Source organism: Triturus cristatus, chromosome 2_2 (assembly GCF_964204655.1).
Source record: "Triturus cristatus chromosome 2_2, aTriCri1.1, whole genome shotgun sequence".
Lineage (NCBI taxonomy): Eukaryota > Metazoa > Chordata > Amphibia > Caudata > Salamandridae > Triturus > Triturus cristatus.
The window spans coordinates 1,183,693,200-1,183,712,929 of record NC_140582.1 but is presented as its reverse complement, the minus strand read 5'-3'; the positions used below and the strand labels follow the sequence as shown (position 1 = coordinate 1,183,712,929).

Below are 19,730 nucleotides of genomic sequence, written 5' to 3'. Positions count from 1 at the left end.
CAGACTAATTTGCATGCCTCACTTGCAGAGGAGAGCTTTTCCCCGCTACCACATCTTTTATTAGAAGAGAGAACGTTATGCCCGTGCTCCAGCTAGTAGGGTCCAAGACTCCAACCCCAATTCCATCTGAATTGCTTGCATCATTGTATGTTTTGAGGGCCCTGGAGGGTTTTTATACCAAAATACTCTAAATCCTCTCAATCAAAACGTTTATTAAGGGGCTTATTTTGATGTCCGGCGGAATTACTTCCGCCCTTAACACACACTGTCCCGGGACCGACCAACGCCCGGTCGGCGGTCTCTACTGACTCATTTCAATGCGACTGAATACAGTTGGGTCACATGCTCCCTTTCCTCAATGGGAGCTCGTGTTACGGCTGTAAACCGGCCATAGCACAAGCTCCCATTGAGAAAAGGAAGGTGCAGTGCACCCCAAGGTGCAGGGATCAAAGGAGGGCACCATAGGTGCCCCCTCGGCCTCCAATCAGGGGGCCCTTCTAGGGGCCCTGAAACACGCTTTCCAACATGTTTTCCATGTCGGACAGGCCGGCATGGAAACCATGTCGGAAAGCATGCATGGTAATCTCGAGGGCGGAAAGGTCCGCCCTTGAGATTACTAGCCGGATTCCGACTGACAGGCTGGGTCTCTTAGCCCATCAGAAGCCAGCGGGAAGGACCGGACAGTTTACTTTCCAATCGCCTCTATCATAATGAGGCGGTCGGAAAGTAAACTGAGCGGCCCGTTATGATGCAGCCCTAAAGGCTCGGACCACAGGTCTGAGCCTTTACGGGCTGCATCGTAATCAGCCTCTGAGTTATTAACTCTGCTCTGAAGAGTGTCTGAGGCATAATCTTACCTAAAATAGCCTTCCTAGACTTCTATCAAGCACCACCTCCCTCCCTTCAAATGCGAGAGTCAAATCTTTTCACACTGTTTACAGAAGTCTGAAGAGAAACTCTTTTCTTTGCTGTATGTTTGTCCCACTTTAGATTACAGGTGAAGATGATGCATAAGCACCTATACGCACTAACCTGTCCTAAGGGGACCTTGTTTGGATACCAGGAGAGTTTCTTCTGATATTTAGAGGAAATTCAAGTCTTGGCCTTCAACATTTATAATAAGTTTGTTCAACACTCAAGTCATGGAGGGCTAGAAGGTTCTGTTGCAGGCCTACTGGTGTGGGAGAATTTGTATTTGCAAGAGACACTGGCAGATCAGCAAACAACAGACTAAAAAGGGGGTAGGGGCTAGAACACACCCCTTCTTAAGCCATTTTCCAGTTTTTTTCTGATAGAAAGCTTGTTCCATTAAGGTCGGCCTGAACCGAGTCGTTCAAGTGCAGTGTAAATGGCCACTCTAATGGAATACCCCATCTCCTTAATTTCTCCCAAAGGATAAACCGGTCTACCTAGTCAAGTGCATCTTGGAAGACCACAAAATCGCAGACAAGTTTGCCAACTGTTGCTGTCGACTGCTGTGTTCCCCATCATGTAAAACAATGGTCGTTTGTGGAAGCATAGAAGAATTTTGCCGTAAGCCCCCCTCCTGCTCTTTCGTGATATTTCTAGACCCAAATGCAGATAATTCCAGATATTTTAACAAAGTTTGGGATATATTCTTGATGATCTGTCCAGGAGAAAAATCAATTCATAACTCGTCCTTCTTATGTTTGGGCTTTGTAACAGCACCACTTAAGAGTCTGGGATTGTCCCTGTTAATGATACCATTTAATGAACGGACTATGAACTCCAGACCGCCTGGAGAGGATGACCTTTAAATTATATCGAAGACTAATTATCAGGGCACCCGGATCGGATGATTTCATGTTGCCTATTTCCGAGAGTATTTCAACCCCCTAAAATAAAAATGACCGATAAAAAAAAATAAAAAAATTAATAATTAGGATGGATAATCCTCACCAGGAACCATTACACGTTTGCCATCCAAGCTATATATCTGAGATAAATTCTACCTATTGGCATTCAGTCCCTGGGCCTCAAGATTAGATGGCGATATCACAAACCCTGTTTACTAAGCGCTAGAAAAGCTTTGAGCTATTCTTTGAAATGGCTTCCAGCATGTTGCTCCGAATGAGCCCATAGCATTCTCTTTTTTTGATCCAGCATTATGTAATATTTTATTTCTTGGAGCTCTAAATCCTCTTCTCACTTTTCGTTCCCTTCTGTTTTTTCCAACTTTTCGCCGCAGTATATTAAGTGCCTTCCGCTGCTCTGTACACTCCTGATCAAACCACACCACTCCTTTGGGGTATTGCATTTTTTGGACCCCACCTTCTATTGTTGGGATTGTACTTTGTTTTAAGGAGCAGTAACACTCTTAATCAGTAAGTTAAACACTACTTGATACCAGTCCCACACTCTATCAAATGTTTGTTCATCTTGGTCCCAAGTCCATTTCTTAAGTTACACAAAAATCCAGGGCATTGTCATTGCTCTTGCCATGTTTCCATTTAAGTACTACTTCATCGCCAAGTGGTCACTTGCTCCTAGATGAGTCATCAGAAAATCATCAATTTTTCCTAAACTGCTCAATATAAACCAAATATAGTGAATTGGGGTCCATATGCGCTCATATATGAGCGCATCCTCATCCTTTGTGTGGCCCCAAAGCGCTTTTAACAGGACCCCCTTTTTACATAGCAGAAGCTGATCCAGGCTACACTCTGTGTAAATGCTGCTTCCATCCTAGAGCTGCACTCCTAGCTCTCTCTGTAGCCACAAGAAGTCTTTTTTGGCAATGTATTTAGCTATGTTGTACATCAGTGTAGCTGCTGTTTAACATGGATAAACGTTTTTGTAATGGAGTGGGGTGGGTTAGATTGGAGTGGACTAGTGTGGAGTAGAGTGGGGTAGAGAGGCAGATTGTGGTAGAGTGCAGTATATTGGAGTTGGGTAGATTGGGTTGGGGTAGATTTGAGTGAAGTGTGGTAGATTGGGGTAACATAGAGTGCAGTTGGGTGGATTGGGTAAATTGGACTGGAATGCGGCAGATTGGATTGGATTGTAGTGGATTGGGCTACAGCAGAGTGGGTAAATGTGGGTAGAGCAGAAAATGGCTAGATTGGATCAGTGGAGCGTATTGAAGTAGAGGGGGTAGATTGGGATGGGGTAGAATGTGGTGAGGTAGATTTGAGTGGGATAGATGGGAGTGGACTGAATTAGATTGGACTGGAGTTGGGTAGATTTTTGTTGAGTGAGGGGGTAGAGTGGAGTGTGGTACATTGGGGTAGAGTGGTGTGGATTGGAGTTGGGTGTGGGAGTGGTAGATTGGAGTGGGGTCGATTGGGTTAGATTGGACTGGATTGGGTTAGATTGGGGTGGGGTGGATTGGAGAGAAGTGGGGTAGATTAGGTGGAGCGAGCTGGATAGAGTAGAGTGAGGTAGATTGGGTGGAGTGAGTTGAATAGATTGGATTTGAGTGGGGTAGTTTGGGTGGAGTGGGTAAAATGTGGTAGTCTGTAGTTGGGTAGGTTGGAGTGGAGTAGACTGAGGTAGATTGGAGTGGGGTTGAGTATTGTGGAGTGGGACAGATTGGAGTGAAGTGGGGTAAATTGGAATAGAATGGAGTGGGTTAGAGTGGGGTGGAGTGAATTACTTTAAGTGAATTGGGGTAGATTTGGAGTGGGGTGGGGTCCATTGTGGTGGAGTGCAATAGAATGTGGTAGAATGAAGTGGGGTAGACTGGAGTGGAGTAGACAGAGGTAGATTGGAGTGTTTGTGATCCGTAGAGCGCATGGCTACCTATGGGCTTAGTGAAGGAGCTCCCTCCCCACCTGGCTCTTTTATCCGTGGTGTGCTCATTAGGAAATCACACAAGGACCTGAGGGACCTATTGGGCACATAAGGGGAGAAGATAGACCGTAACAGGGCTGGACCCCTGCCATGCATGGCTTTGTGGGCTAGGCAAAGTGCCTTAAAGTTGACCCTGGATTAAATAGGGAGCCAGTGTAGATTGCGCAACAAGGCTTTCACTGACTCCTGCAGGCCTCCACATTTTGAACAACTTGCAGCCTGTTGACTATATATTTGGGAGTGCCTTAGTACAATGAGTTACTGTAGTCTAATGTAGAGAGCACTAGTGCCTGAATCACCGTTCTCCATGCCTGATCTGGGGGAAGGTCTATGATCTTACAAATCGGGCGAAGAATACTGAAGCAGGTGGCTGAAAGCTTTTTAGCTTGGGTATCCATAGAAAGATTTTGGTCAATCCACCTCCCCAAATTCTTGATGCACAGCTTCAGAGCCCGGGGGCGGGGGGGAGGGGGGGGGGGGGTTTGGGTACCCTAGTAGCCTGGACAGCTGATCTTTTTCCAAGGGTCAGTGCCATAACCCAGGAACATTAGCTCAGTTTTCTCCCCAATGAGTTTTAAACTGCACCTGGCCATCCATTTAGCGATTTTTATTTATGCATGGGACTAGCTGCAGGTGATTAGAGTTGGTAGCATTTGACACTGAGATTACCAATTGTGTGTCATCGCCATAAGACCAAATTGACACTCCAAACTCTTCTACAATTTGCGCCAGAGGACTCATAAATGTTGAACAAGGTGGGACTCAGTCCCGATCCCTGGGGCATTGAATGTGTCCGAATAGAAGCCTGCTTCCATACATTGGAAGGTTCTTTCACTCATAAAAGAAGACAGCCATTATCCTGAATCCCGTTCTCTCGTAGTCTGTATCAAGATGCTGTGGTCAACCGTATCAAAAGCCGCACTTCGATCAAGAAGGATGGTGGCGGTACCCCCTTGGTCCTTTATCATTTCAAGTTCCTCAGTAACTAGGAGGAGAGCAGATTCTGTGCTTTGTTCAGGACGGAAACCCATCTGGGATTGGTGCAGAATATTATTCTCCTCTAGGAATTGTGTTTCTTTCTCAATGACTTTGCCTAGAATGGGGAGCAATGAGATGGAGCAGTAGTTCCCCAATTAGGTAGGGTCAAGAAGGGGTTTCTTAAGCAAAGCAAAGGCTTAACATTGGCATGCTTCCACTTGTTTGGCACAACCCCGGAGCTCAGGGATAACGAGATGAGATCTGCAATTGTAAAGAAAACCGGCTCCCCTCCTTGGAGGAGAATGTGAGGGCGGGGGCAGGATCAAGAGGTGAGCCTGATGTGATGGGAGGTTGACGATTGTGGAGTGGGACAGATTGGGGTGAAGTACGGTAAATTGGAATAGAGTGGGGTGGAGTAGATTAGCGTGAAGTGGATTGGGATATATTGGAGCAGTGTGGGGTAGATTGGGTTGCAGTGGGGTAGATTGGAGTGTGGTAGATTGTGGGTAGTTTGGAGTGGGGTAAATTGAAGTGGGCATGGGTAAATTGGAGTGGGATCAATTGGGGTAGATTTGAGCGGAGTTGGGTAGATTGTAGTGGAGTATGGTTGAGTGGAGTGGAGTAGGGTAGATTGGGGTAGATTAGAGTGGGGGCGTGAAGTAGAAGGGAGTAGAGTAGAGTGGGAATAGAGTGGAGTAGAGTTGGGTTTTGAGTGGCATAGTGCGGAGTATGCATGGTGCGGTAGCGCGCTGTCATTACAGGCTCGATCTTTGCTTATGAGTTCTTTAAGTTGCCATGCAAATTTTGCTAATCTAGCCAGTTCCATAGTGATCTCTAAGTTAAAAAGAAGCTTGATTGCATCTACGAAGGTACGGATGGCGTATTTTAAAAACCAGGGTTTTAAAAAAGTGCAACATGCATGTCTCAGTTCAGGGCATAATGAACACCAAAACGCGTTCCTACATGGTGATCTCTGTGTTCGTGTAACGTGATACCAGTTTACAACAGTGTGACAATAATACACCATTCAAGTCGCATTGCCTTTTACAAACTGTTTTCCCAATAAATAAGCCACATTGACACCCTTTGTTATAGGGATCAGACCTATGACTTGCGGCATTACTTTTACCAGTACAACAATGAGAATTGTGCCCTTAATCCTGGGCTTGTCACCATAACCATCTCAGGCCAACTGTATGCAGCATAAGCTTTCCAACAAGCCAACCACCAGGCGTACAGTCACACAATGAGAACTGTAAATGACACGACAGCTTGCAAAGCAAAATCAGGGTCTCCTGAGAGGGCCTAACTGGGATTATCACGGTTCATATCTTCTATCCCCGTGATTTGTTGGCGGGGAATAACCAGCACTAAAACCCTTGCCTACAACAATGGAGTTTCTATGTAACTAAGATTCCATGTAACAAAAAAACCTCTCTGCAAACTTTAATTGAGTTATAACAATCCACTGTTACGGGTCCGACTTTAAAATATAATTTTCACAATAAACAAGTCTGGTCAGTTGAATTTCTTGTAACATTTCATAAAAACTGATCTAGCTTGTAGCCTTGGCCATTGACTTACCACCATAACAAAGCCCTGCTTGTACTGAGCGTAAGCCTTCATACATGGCAACCAGAGAGGAACAAACACCATCTTTATCTACCTATTTAAGATATGTTGTTTAAAAGCGTGGCAGTGGCATCTGTGCTACCTTGGGAAGTCTGGCTAAAGAAGCTGGATGAGCAAATGATGGGTAAGCTCACTTTCTGTGGAAGCACACAGCTTTTGACAGTTCGGAAGCTGTACACAGATGTACCAAGCCACAGTCCCCCTCTATAGTACTTCAGAGCACTCTTATTTTGATCACGTATGGTCTGGCGACTACTGGGTTGTCAAGCCAGACCCCAAAAAGTTTCTTGCTAAAGAAGCAGATATCCTGAGTAAACTAGCTTTTTTCCCCTCATTTGTATCAGTCCAGGTTTTGGATCTGGAACGTCATGGGTTATTCTCTCACTATGCCTCCACTTCCTTGTGTCTCATCTAATTTTTGGAACACTTCTCCTAGGGTCATTGAGTTGGATCGAGTGTTTTCTTTCAACAATTGCTATAGTTAATGTAGTCTCCATTATGTAGAAACGTACACAGAATATAGTCAAATCTGGTCCAGTCACCTGGAACCCTGCATCTTCACCCCCAGAGTTATGCCCTTTGTGCTTGACAAGGTATGCTAGTTATAAATTAAAGAAGCTCAGATCCAGCAGCCAACATTGCTCTTTTCTGCCTCTACCCAACTTAGAGGGACCATTCTCATCCCAAAATTGTAAATTCTCTTGCTGTGCTCACAATGTTTCTTTTCTGCCTTGTAACAGTGAAGGTCTCACTTCTTTCAACACAGTCCTCTATTCCCAATACCTCACTCACTTGCACCAGGGATATACCTGAGGGGCATAGCTAACCCTTCTTTGGTACTAAATAGCCTTCATTTTAATGAAAGGTCCATTCCAAAACATGCAATAGAATTGTGGGACTTGGTTACTCACCAGACGTATGTTTCATCACTGAGAGTTGGCTTACCTCAAGCACTTCCCTCCATTCCCATAGCACTTCCAGACCACTATAAATTGTCTAAGTTGGACAGAGAAGAGGCCAGGTGAGGGAGTAGCCATCGTTTTATGGGACTCACTTTAAGTAATACTACTTTTAACTCAGTGCTCACCGATTGGGCAGAGATTGCGATATTTAAGATCAAACTCTAACACGGAGATATATGGAAAGAAGCAATAGTCTATCGCCCCCGGGCTCTAAGAAAGACTTCAGTCTCAAATTAGTAGAACTAATAGCACCTTATGTGCTAGCCGCACAAACTTTTTTCTTCATTGGAGATTTTAATTATCATGCGGAAATAGCATCTGATCCTGATGTCCAACTTATTGCCCAATCTTCAAATGCTAGATCTTCCCGTGATCGAAACATGTCCTACTCACATAGCGGGTCACACTGTGGATCCTCTATTCAACTCACAGTTCATGCAAATGGATGTGCCTGAACCTCTGACTTGGACAGACCATTTCTTACTAAAATTCAAAACTCCTGTTAACTCCATCCCCACCATAGGCACTTTGTGGAAATGAGGGAGAGCAAGATGATGGAAGCAGGTGACTACAGAAAACTTTCAGTCTTCTTTCAGGGCCCTGGAAATGGATAATATAACCAACATCAACTCGGCTTGGGCATCGTTTTCTGACTCCCTTGCTGGTGCACTTGATACAGTGGCCCCCTATCAATCCTATACCGGCAAACCAACTCGACCTAATGCGCTCTGGTTCACTGCAGATCTGAAAACCATTAAAACCAACTGTAAGAGACTGGAACGTAAATGGAGGCTCACCAAGGACGCCCTAGACGAACATCGCTGTAAGCTAACGCTAGTTGCATACATTGCTAAGATTAAAATGGCATGAAGATCATATACCATCAACAGATTTAAACAAACAGAAAATTCTGCCAAAGAACTATTTACGGTTGTAAAGGAGCATCCCACCCCACACGCTTGCACCTCCGCCACGCTGGCCTCTCAGACTCTACGCAACACTCTAGAGATAGGAAAACACTGCACTGCCTTACTTGGGCTTACCGACTTTTTGAAAGACCGTACTCAAATTAGCACTGTGGACCCTTTTCAGTCTTAAGACTCATAAGGCTCTGGCAGTTAAGGGGCCCAAATACCTACAGTACAAATTGGCACCTTACCGTCCGGACTTAAACCTTCGATCAAGCAATGGGCTCCTTATTTGCCATAGACTCATCTGCACATCTAAGTACGGTGGATGAACTTTCACATACTTGGCCCCGCACCACTGGAATAAACCTTTAGGGCTAGTACTAACTTCATAGGCTTCAAAAAACAGCTTAAAACCTGGCTGTTCTAAATGACTGCTCCTAACTTCTCTGCTACCTCGACGACGAGACGCCATTTTGGGGACGAGTCGTGCGCTATACCAAATACTCATTAACATATCTTTGTCGACTCAAACAACTTCACACTAGTGAAATGTATGCCATGAAGAAACTTCCGTCCTGGATCTATGCATTAACCTTGCTTGGTGAGATTTAGATCTTGATCCTGTCTCCTTTCTGAGTTGCCTAGCACAGGAATGGAAACCTAGGTATTCCAGAGTTTGGCAGTGACCATTCTTGATGCACTATTTTGTTCTCTGGTCTCGTATAAAGGTTCTAGAGCTCAGCAAAATTTCAGTATTTGTGGAGAAGACCCAACCATTCCCCTCTGAAGCCAGGAAATATTGTAGTATGATTCTCAAATGGTCACGATCTGTGGCACACTGTACCCCTCAGAATTCTGATCCAGGCAATCCTTCCAGCACTGGGCAGGTGTTCTTCCTTGTGATTTTCCATAGGATGGAGGAGATGGTGTTCTTGAAGAGCTTTTTCTGCTTTTGTTAGCTTGTGATCCAGTTTTCAGGTCTCTGTATCTAACAGACCTTCCATATCATTCTGGTTCCTTGTGTATAGTGCTTCTCATCCAAGGTGCACACAACACAGTGATGGAAGGAATGCTTGAATTAATCTCAGCTACTGGTAATCACTCGGGCCTCATCCCAGTCCATCGTTACTTTGCACACCATGCCTCCTCAGTTTGGACTCCACTATATGCAAATCAGTCTGGACCCTGCTCCGATAGGAACAGTCCAGTCCAAACTGCCAAACCAGGTCCTACCCAAACCAGAACACCATAAACCCAGAACCAGTTTCGCCCTATTTATGGGCTCATCGGCCGGGTACAGCTTAGTCCCAGTGTCCGTTTGCACGGAACCCAGAACTGGGCATACCCATCCTACTTAGGGCGACACACAAAACGGAGATGGAAGGGATGCTTGAATTAATCTCAGCCACTGGTAATCACTTGGCCACATCCCAATCCATTGTTGCTTTACACACCATGCCACCTCAGTTTAGACCCAGCTATATGCAAGTCAGTCTTGACCCTGCTCCAGTGGGAACAGTCCAGCCCGAACTGTCAAGCCAGGTCCTCCGTGAACCGGAACACAAGCAACCCAGGACTGGTTTCGCCCTGGCTGAAGAGCTCTAACTAGGGCAAAACCGGTCCTAGGTTTCTTGTGTTCTGGTTTCAGAATACCATACCATGCATGTGTGAACAAAATAGGTGTTGGTTGTTGCAGCCTATCTTTAAACGAAGTATTGTCTGAAAAGTCTTGGAAAGCTGCTCGATTTGTGTTACTGAAGGTGTGCAGAAGCATTACATAAGTATTGTGTGTTGTGGAGGACCGGTAAATCATGCTTAAGATCATCATTGCACAACGGTAAGGGAGCGGTGGTGATGCGTATCGGCATGATTGAGGGGTGAGCTGTGTGTGGGTGCATCGGATGTGCATGAGAATGTGATTGAGCTCCAGCTCTCGTCCAGTCAGCAGTAGCGCAACCAATTTTCTGCCGGTCTTTACCAGGAGACTTCCTTTCTCTGAATGTTCTTACCTTGGAATCCATGTATAGGGAAGTATAATCCTTTGAATTGGCCAGCTCCAGTCATTAGTCTGTCAGCTGAGAGGCTGTGGTAGGGGTTACATATCCTAGTGTGATTCTGTAAAGGAATAGCCATGCCCGCAGAATGAAGCATCGCGTGCCTCCGGTGTAGGTGAACAGCCTGGCTTCAGTTTATTGCCAATGGTCTGTAAGTCAAGAAGGTTGCAAACGTTTGTTCTCTGGACAGAAAAGATTGAGTCACCAATTTACGAGTTGCTCTGCACTGGTAGTTTGGTTGTTAGGTGACTCTTTAGACAGCGACTTAGTTAAATGAAATAGTAAGAGGGATTCTCAATAGGAACATTAGCTCCTTCTTTGGTGGGGAATATTGGCAACACAGAGCACTTTTAAGGAAACTTGCAGACCGAGCAGGCGCCCAAGACCCAGGTAATGTCATTTGTGCTAGGATTAGCTTAGTCTTGTACAGTATTTTTGTCTCTGTTAAAGCTGGTGAAGCGTGTATTCTGCAGCGCCACAAGAAGAGGGAGTTGTGCCATGCATAATGATGATGGTCGCCTGACTATGGTGAGGGAAGTCTCGGAAAGTAAAGATTCTATTGATTCCTGCTGGGTAAAGATCAGCCAAAGACTCCATAGTTGCTTCCAGTGATTACCAGCTGCTACTCCTTCGGAAAATGTTAGTGTTTTATCTTCTCATTTGAAAGCATTAGTTGTCAATGCCGGCATCGTTTCCAGATTGTTTTGTGTATTTGTAGAGCACTCTGCCACCCATGGGGGTATCCTGGCTCATTGATTGGACTACACTATCAATCAGTTTTGTAGAGCACACTAATCAGCCCGAGGGGTATTCAGGTGCTAGCATGAGGATGGTCTATTCAGACAGCCAGGTCCTGAGTCTACTCCTGAACTCGGCGAGGGATGTTGATGTTCGGAGGTGGATGGGAAGGTCATTCCAGGCTTTGGTTGTGAGGTGGGTGAAAGCGCGACCTCCAGTTCGGGTGTGCTGGATGCGTGGGACGGTGGCAAGGGCGGCAGACCGCAGGTGTCTGGTAGAAGGTCAGACAGTTGTTAAGGTATTCTGGTCTAGCGTTGTCTAGGGCTCTGTATGCGTGTGTGAGAAGTTTGAAGTGGCATTTCTTCTTGATGGGGAAGCAGTGCTGGCTACAGAGGTGGTGGGTGATGTGGGCTCGTTTTGGGCAGGTCCAGGATGATTCTTGCTGCTGCGTTCTTGATGGTTTGGAGGTGAGTGGTGGGTCCGTCATAGAGGGTGTTCCCCATAGTCGAGCCGACTGGTGATGAGGACGTGGGTGACGATTCTCCTGGTGTCTGTGGGGATCCATCTGAAGACTTTCTGGATCATTCTGAGGGTGTTGAAGCAGTTGAGGGCAGTAGAGTTGACCTGGCGTCTCATGGAATATTCGCGGTCTGATTCTGAGGTTGCGGCGTGGGTGGCGGGGATGGGTGATGTGCAGAGGGCCACCAGGAGTCATCTCATGGTGAGGGGGTCTTCCGAAGAGGAGAACTTCTGTTTGGTCAGTGTTGAGCTGGAGGCAGTTTCCAGTCAGCGACGACGGTCGTGGCATTCTGGAATCTTGATCTGGTGGAGTCCGTGTCTGAGGGAGAGTATGAGCACTAATGCCCGTTACTTGGGTCTTACTGCACAGTCTTTAACCTTAAACCAGTTCACTTCATCGCAAAATGTATTTAGTTATTAACCAAGTTTGAGGCCATTGACTGCGCACAAAGCTTATTACATTGGCCCTAACTTCTTTAAGGATAGACTGGTAAGATATGCTTGTAAATATCCTCTTTGATTGGGCTTTAAATATCATCTGCTAGTGCCTAGATTTAAATATGTGAGATTTTGTGGAAAGAGGCTTCTCAATTTTGGTATCCTGCTAGGGAACCGTCTACCTCTGAAGATTTGCTCTTAAGACACCTCTGTAAATTGCTTGATCTGATGTGTTGATTCCAGTCCTTGTCCCAAGAAGGCGTATGTTGTGCTTTTGAATTAATTTCTTTCACTCCAAGTTCAGTCAATGGAAGGACGCCTTGGAAATCATCTTGATATGGAGTCTGAAAGTAAGGTAGAGTCGAAGTTCAGGCCAAAACCTTTGTGTTGGTGAGAGCAGGTTGGTTGGCACGCAGCAGGTACAGACGCCTAAGGTCTCACTTGTCTGTAGGTGTACATGTCTGTCTTTCTTAGATTTAGGAGAGGCAGAATCTGACTATAGTGCAGTCCAGATTTGAATGGAGTTTCCGCTTAAGCAGGATCTCCATCTATATAGTTTTGTGGTTGGCTGAAGGATTGATTGAGTTGCAGCAGGACCCAAGGGAGATAATAACTAAAATTGCAGTAATCACAAAGTCCTGCAGAGGGGCACAAGTGGTTGACCAAGGGGATGAGGTGAAAGATGGAGTCGATCTATACATGTTTTGAGAGTATCGTCCACTGTAAAATCTTTTCTGGCTACAGTTGTCTGATGATTGGCGTCTATGAAAGGTAGCAGTTAAGTCGAGAAATATCCGGATGGCAGCTCTGGTCTTCTCCACTTGAGCTTGGTAGTCAACACGTAGCAAGTTGGGTGTTGGCTAGGAGTTGGCAGGAGTGCCTGACTCGTTCGGAATTCTGACAAGAACTTAAGAAGTTCTTTCGAGGTGAGCTCTGGTCTGAGATGGGAGGTATGTTTACCTGCAACATTTTTTATATATATTCAGTATAATTGAAGTTGTTGGTTTTCCACTTGTTTAGCACTTTGATTATTATTATTATTATTATTATTATTGAGATTATAAAGCGCCTGGTTACTCCAACTGAGTATCCCGGCGCTAGGACATCACAGCCCCTGACCACACGCCCAACCAGCCCTAAGATGTGTAACGGCCTCCCTCCAGCCTACTGACATCACTCTCCAAGGGGAGCCTGTAAAAACCAGGTTTTGATTTTTTTACAAAACATCGTTTCACCTTGACAGATCTTTAGTTCCATGGGTAGGTTATTCCAGGCAGAAAACCAAAGGAACTACCTCCTGGCCGGACCTTGCGAACCTTCGGCACTACCATCTTAGCAGTGCCCCTAGATCTGCATATCCGGGTAGGGCTATAAGCAGTGGGTAGCGGACTCCAGTATCTTGGCCCTTTCTCATTGAGGATCCTGTGGCAAAAACACAGGGCCTTAAAAGTAATTCTAGCTTGTACCGGGAGCCAGTGTAGACACCTCAGAGCTGCCCCATCGACGCCCGCCTAGGGATATTCAGTATCACCCGGTCAGCTGCATTTTGGACCTGCTGTAAAATGTTCAGATTACGTTTAGTAACTCCTAAATAGAGGACGTTACAGTAGTCCAGACGGGACGTGACAAGAGCCTGCACAACAGTCCTTTTGGCATCTACTGGTAGCATATTCAAAATTTTGCGCAGCGTTTTTAAAATGCCAAAACATGTTCCAGCCACAGCTGATATCTGCTCTGCAAATGATAAGGAGTTGTCAAACCAGACTCCCAGATTTTTAACCTTTACTATGGGAGTCGGTGTTGGTCCCAATTCCTCCGGCCACCACAAGCGTGACCACATGGAGGGTTGTTTGCCCACTACCATCACCTCCGTCTTTCCTGAGTATAATTGCGAGCAGCTACGCTTCATCCAGTTCGCAAGATCACTCAGGCAAGCCTTAAAATTAAGTGCAGCCTCTACCTCCTTCTGCTCCAGTGTGACAATCAACTGAGTGTCCTCAGCATATGACACCAGTTTCACCCCGTGTTTCAGCACAATATCTGCCAGAGGGTTCATATAAACATTAAATAGAGCTGGGCTCAGGGCCGAGCCCTGTGGTACACCTCGGACTTGAACGGGCGTTGTAAGACCTGGACCTGGACTCAGGTTCCAGAGCGTTACTCTTCAATATGACTGTAGAGTTTAGTAAGCCTTCAGAAGTCATGGTAGTGGTGAATTTGTTGCTGTTTGAGTGGTATTAGGGTCCTGATCACAGGAGATGATATTCAGAAATTAAAGAAAGGGACTGTTTCTCATTGATGCAAAGATGTATGATGGGTCTACTAGCTTCTGCAGAAGATTATGATACTGGTGGTGCTGACACATAAGGTCTCCCTCAAAGGTATAGGATGAAGAGAGGTATTGCCAGGCAGTCAAGTCTGCAGGAGTACGTAAGGTTTGATCATAGCACAAAATGACATGGGTGTCCTGGCATGTATATATCTGGCACATATGTTCATATATGTATTGATGGAGGCGGCAGGCATTCAAGAGCGGGGGATAGGTTTTGCTGTAGCGTAGTCAATGAGTTCAAAGCAGATGATGATCTGTGAGTGGTGTTGGATTGCTGCAAGAAATCACCGGAAGAGTCACAAGTTTGCGGTTGGATGGTTGAGGGTTTGAGTCTGGCATGTTGCTAAAAAATGTATTTGCGTTCTAGGGTCACAAGCAACCAGAAAGTTGACACCAAGTATCAACATGTAGCTGCTTGCAACCTCCACTTCGGGCACCTTTGTCCTGTCTATTCTAGAGGATGTTTCTAGAGCCAGGAGAGCGAACTCCATGGATAATGGGGTCCCCATCATTTCCAAGCCAGGTCTCAGTAACAAAGTAGCTGCGTTTTCCTGGAAGGGAGAAACACCCCGCTATGCACTCCACTGGTTTATTTTATCGTATACATCCAAATACTCCAAGTGGAGTATTTGGACGTACATGATAAAATAAACCATTGGAGTGCATAGTGGGGGACATTTCTCCCTTCCAGGAAAACATAGCTATCCTTCTATCGTGCCACGCCCTTGGTCAGGGGGCGGTACCCGCGTGCACCAAACCACATTGCGAAAGTCACCTCTTCTATTGCACTCTCCAGAATGCTAGTTACGAGTGCAATCGTCTTTTCATTAGTAAAGTGTGATTGGAAGAGGACCATGATGTTGTCATTCTGTTTTATGATCCCCACCTGCCGTAGTTCATTCTGGCTTCTTATCCAACTATTGTGATCACTCTGGCTGCTTTTTGTCCCCTGTGGTCATCTACTCACCTGTCCACACCTACTAGAGCCTCATTTAAGCATCATTTTGGACACGATTAAGTGAATTAATACGGTTTTTAGTCCAGGAGATTTCACTTGACCCTCTTGCTCTCACCCCACAGCCCTCACCCTGTGAAGCCAATCAGTGCAGTGGTGTCGGAGAGCTCTGAGAAGAAGCAGCAGAGGTCCAGCCTGACGACCGCCTTCAGCAGCGGCTTGGATAAGCTGAGGACTGCTACGACTGGCAGCGTTCAGCCCGTGGTGCCATCTGTGACGCAGAGCCATCCGCAGGATGGCTTAAAGGTAAGAACTACCTGTGCAAGAGTTCTCTGGATGAATGCTTGGAATTGAGGAAATAGCAAAGAGTGGCTGCCTGGCGCAAAAGAGTGTTAGTTCACACCTGCAGATATTATAAGAGGCAGCTTAGCATTCCCAGACCCCTTTTCTCTCTTGTGTGGAGGGTGTCGCTTCTCGGACAATGCCACCAAGTTGTGGAACCTCGTTCCCCTTCGTATCCGCCTTGAGCCAAATTACCTGACTTTTCGAAAACAATTAAAAACGTATGTTTCCCTAAAACTGACTGGAGCTGACGCTGCACCCCTGCTAGCGCTGGTGTAGTAACAAACCTTAAATCTCCCCTGGACCAAGGAATGTACCGTCACTTTCCCAGGGCGAGAGAGAGAATATCAGTTCCAAACTTATGGAATATAACATATACACAGCACTTCCTAAGGTGGGCAAACTTTCAACACTCCCCCCCCCAAAGGCAAGGCAAGAAAACAATATAACATATGAGTCTCCTCTAGACCAAGGTAACATACACACAACACTTATCTAGAGCGAAATGCAATTTACACATCACTTGCTCAGGAGTAGAACAACTTCCTATAACACAATTACCTGCTAGAAGGGAATTCACCCATCCTTCTACAACATAATACTTGGCCAAGAAGAGTCCACACCTCCTGCTACAAGGAAAAGACGAATTGGTATATCTGGGATGTATTTATTTGTAAATAGCACCACACAGTATGCCAAATGCACCTAACATAGCAGACTAACATATCAATAGTATGATTGCAAATATCAATCAAGACAAATATACATTTTAGAAATATATATGTATGGATATAAGAATCAGAAAATAAGAAGGAAAGGAAAGAATTCAGAAAAGAATCAAGAGACATTAGCAGAGACACCTCACCTAATGCTCCATTTCACCCCACTTTGTTCAAGGGGAGTCCATTGCTTGAACCGGGCGAAAGCTCAGAGGTGACACCAGCCTCTACTCTTCCGTGGCAACACGTCTGTTCCACGGATGAACTTCCCCTTTTTTAATACACATTCAAAACACAGCGAAGCTTCTAGCAAGCCACGCCCCCTAGTTCTCATGAGAGCCAGTACCAGCCTGCTTCAAGGTCAGACCAAGGGTTGATCAGGCCCCTGTTATGACTAAAAGTCAAACCATGTACATTCCTCTGATAAGAACCAGTTCTCTCTAGTCAGTAAAATGCGAAAAACAGCAGGAAAGCAAAACATGCCTTCTTCTTCACAGAAAATGGCTTCAGAGTTAGTTAAGCCATGCACACAAAGGCCCAAAGCAAGATGGAATCAAAAAAGCAAGGAGCACCTATAATTCTCATCCACACAACTTACAAGCACCACTGTGCACACAGAAAAGTTTGAAGCAAGGTAAAGTCAGAAGGCAGAATGACATTAGACCACGTCAAAGCCAATAGGTCAAAGTCCTAATTCACCTAACCCAAATAACATTATACACTAAATCCCTCAGTATACAACATTGAGCACATGTGTGCACCACCACCCACAAGACTGCACCTCAACATCCCATACCTTCTATTCTTGGAAAGACTATTCCACTAAAAGGCAGAACACACTTAAGTCAGTACAGAATGGTGGTGGTTGAGGGTCATCATAGGGTGTCAGACCACAAAAGTGGCTGATTCACTACAGCTGGGATGCCCTCGGGTAGCCATGCGCTTTAGAAATGCCTTTTCATTCATTCATCTGCCTCGTTACTCTTTTCAAACTGGGTCTTGTCACCGGTAGTGGAGCTTCTGCTGGGTTAGTTGGAATTGAAACCCTCCGCCTGTGATCTAAATGTAACTACATTCAGTAAGTGTGAGGTTGGTCTGAGCTCAGAGCTTCAGGGAAAGTTAAAGGATGAGATGGGCAGTCTAAAAAAAGTGGCAAATTTAAGGCGAGTCAGGGGTAGCTTGTGGAGAGAGGGGGGGATTGAGAGACAACTAGTGGAGAGAGAAAGTTGATGCTCTATTCAGGTCCATGCCTCCTCTCCTCTGCAGGTCGCAGAGTCTCTGGAACATGTGCTGAGCTTAGGCTAGTTCAGTAGAGCGGTGTCTCCATCCCAGGTATTGACATTTAAAGACCGAGATCCCTCATCCTTTCTCCCAGCATGCACATGTGAGTTAGGGGCAGAAGTCACTCACTACGCATGCTCTTTGAATATCTGAGCTGATCACCTCAAGATAGTTCAAAGGCTCTCAAGCCGTCATCACCGTATCAGACTCTATTTATTTCAGGCTTCCGAAGTCACTTATGACGCGTATTCAAGCAATACAGAAAACACTGCTGGTTGTGTTACTGCTACAGATAGATTCAGCTATGCCAAACACCTGTTAAAAAAATCTCTACCGCTTCCCATTTGACCAAAAGTGGAGTGTAAAGTCCTCCATATCTACAAACGTGTGTACGGTTCAGATTTTGAATGACTGTTGTGGGCACCATGCCCCTTGCAGGCCCCTGCCTGCCTCTAAGATGGCACTATTGCAGATTTCCCATTTCTGCTGCAGGAGTTTGCAAGGCCACACCTTGTGACCAAGTCACACACCACAACCACCACAGGAGACTAGTTTTGAGGGAAAACTGTCTCCTGCATAACATTGGTGAGAGCCAGTCTCCAGCAGAAAACGTTTTGCAAAATGTGTGAAATTTGCAGGCTTAGCAAAAATATCACCCATGCCTGCTGCTGATCTTGGCAGGTTCTCTAAGCTTCGCAATACTTTCTGCCAAATAATTCTCCTTTAGACCCCCTCGGTATCTTTGCACGATCCGACCCTCAAGCTCCATGGAGCAGTCATGTGCATATGAGTGCTATACATGAAGTAAAAAACCTAACCTTGATAAATGAATGATCGCACCAAGCGAACCCTGAAAGCAAATGGTCACTTGACACAAGCTGATCATCTAAGGTGGCTTCTAGTGCCTCCTCCGGTGTCAGAATTGACTTCTAAAAACTGTTTTCAGTCTGCTCGTGGGCGCCGGATGCTTCTCCTGGCCCTCCTCAGGGCGCCCAGTAGATGGGATGCCTCCACCTCATGTTGCAGATTGTAGGACCAGCACCGCTACCTCAGCATTCCATCCTGTTCAATAAATGGCGTAAGACTAGAATAAGAGGGCTACTGCTTGGCTACTAGTATGCTGTTGCACCTTGTATGGCAAATGGTACAAACTCCCACCCCTTGTACTGAAAAATGCAGTAGCAAGATAAGTTCCCTTCACACCCAAACTAATTTCATAGTAAAACATAAACCTAAGCTGTAGTTGTGGCCGCACAAACACTTTTTAGTTGCGGTTTTAATTCCAGCGAAATGTTCCGAATAATGCCCAAATATATACTCTTCTCTCTAGAAGTAACCTTTCATCCATATACAATGGTTAACATATAAATATATTGTTCTGATCTCTTGCTTGGACTCCATAGAGATATAAAAGGGATCATTTCCCAGTGAGAATTTGCATTCCTTCAGTATCTGCTATGGTCTAGATTTTTGGGGTGAGAAAGGAACTGTAGGGGTTGTGTAGTGCTACATGCCAAGTTAACCATTTTGTGCAATGAAATGTCAGTTCAGAAGACTAGTCCAGATCAATTAAAGGGTGTGAGATACAGCATTCTAATCTGCTGCTGAGGACTAGAGCTGCTGTGAAAGAGCTCTGAACACATCTCAGCAGTCCGGGAGTACCAGAAGAGAGAGGTCTGCCCACCACCGGTGTACCCAGAGGCAGAAGGGCTGTAATGCTGCTGGCACAGCTCGCCCACTGAGGGTAAAGTGTTGTAAAAACAATGGGGAGAAACAAAGACAAGCCTTGAAATAGGAGTAGACGGTCTATTCACGTCATTATTTCCTTGAGCTGCTGAATTGTTTTCAGTGGAGCTCCCAGCATTGCAAAGAGCTGATCAAATTCACACATTGGGCAGCTGATAAAAAGGTGATTTAAGAGAAAATAGAAGCCTGTGTTATCTGTGGTTTTTTAACCTATTTGTCCAAAAAGTGTTTTGGTCGTTGTCCTTTTTAATACAATATAGATTAGGAATAAGTGTTACTATCCTGCTAGTATTAGTCAGCCAGCAAGATG

The 19,730-nt window shown here is 45.5% G+C and overlaps 1 protein-coding gene across 5 annotated transcripts in view; it reads left to right on the top strand.

The window, feature by feature from the left end:
• Positions 1-19,730, top strand: part of RAB11FIP5 (RAB11 family interacting protein 5) — a 334,850-nt gene that overhangs the window by 292,907 nt on the left and 22,213 nt on the right. For all 5 annotated transcript variants that reach the window (XM_085642763.1, XM_085642764.1, XM_085642767.1 and 2 more), the window contains one exon: positions 15,458-15,638. In XM_085642763.1, coding sequence (XP_085498889.1) covers positions 15,458-15,638 — 181 coding nt within the window. The remainder of the gene's footprint in view (positions 1-15,457; positions 15,639-19,730) is intronic.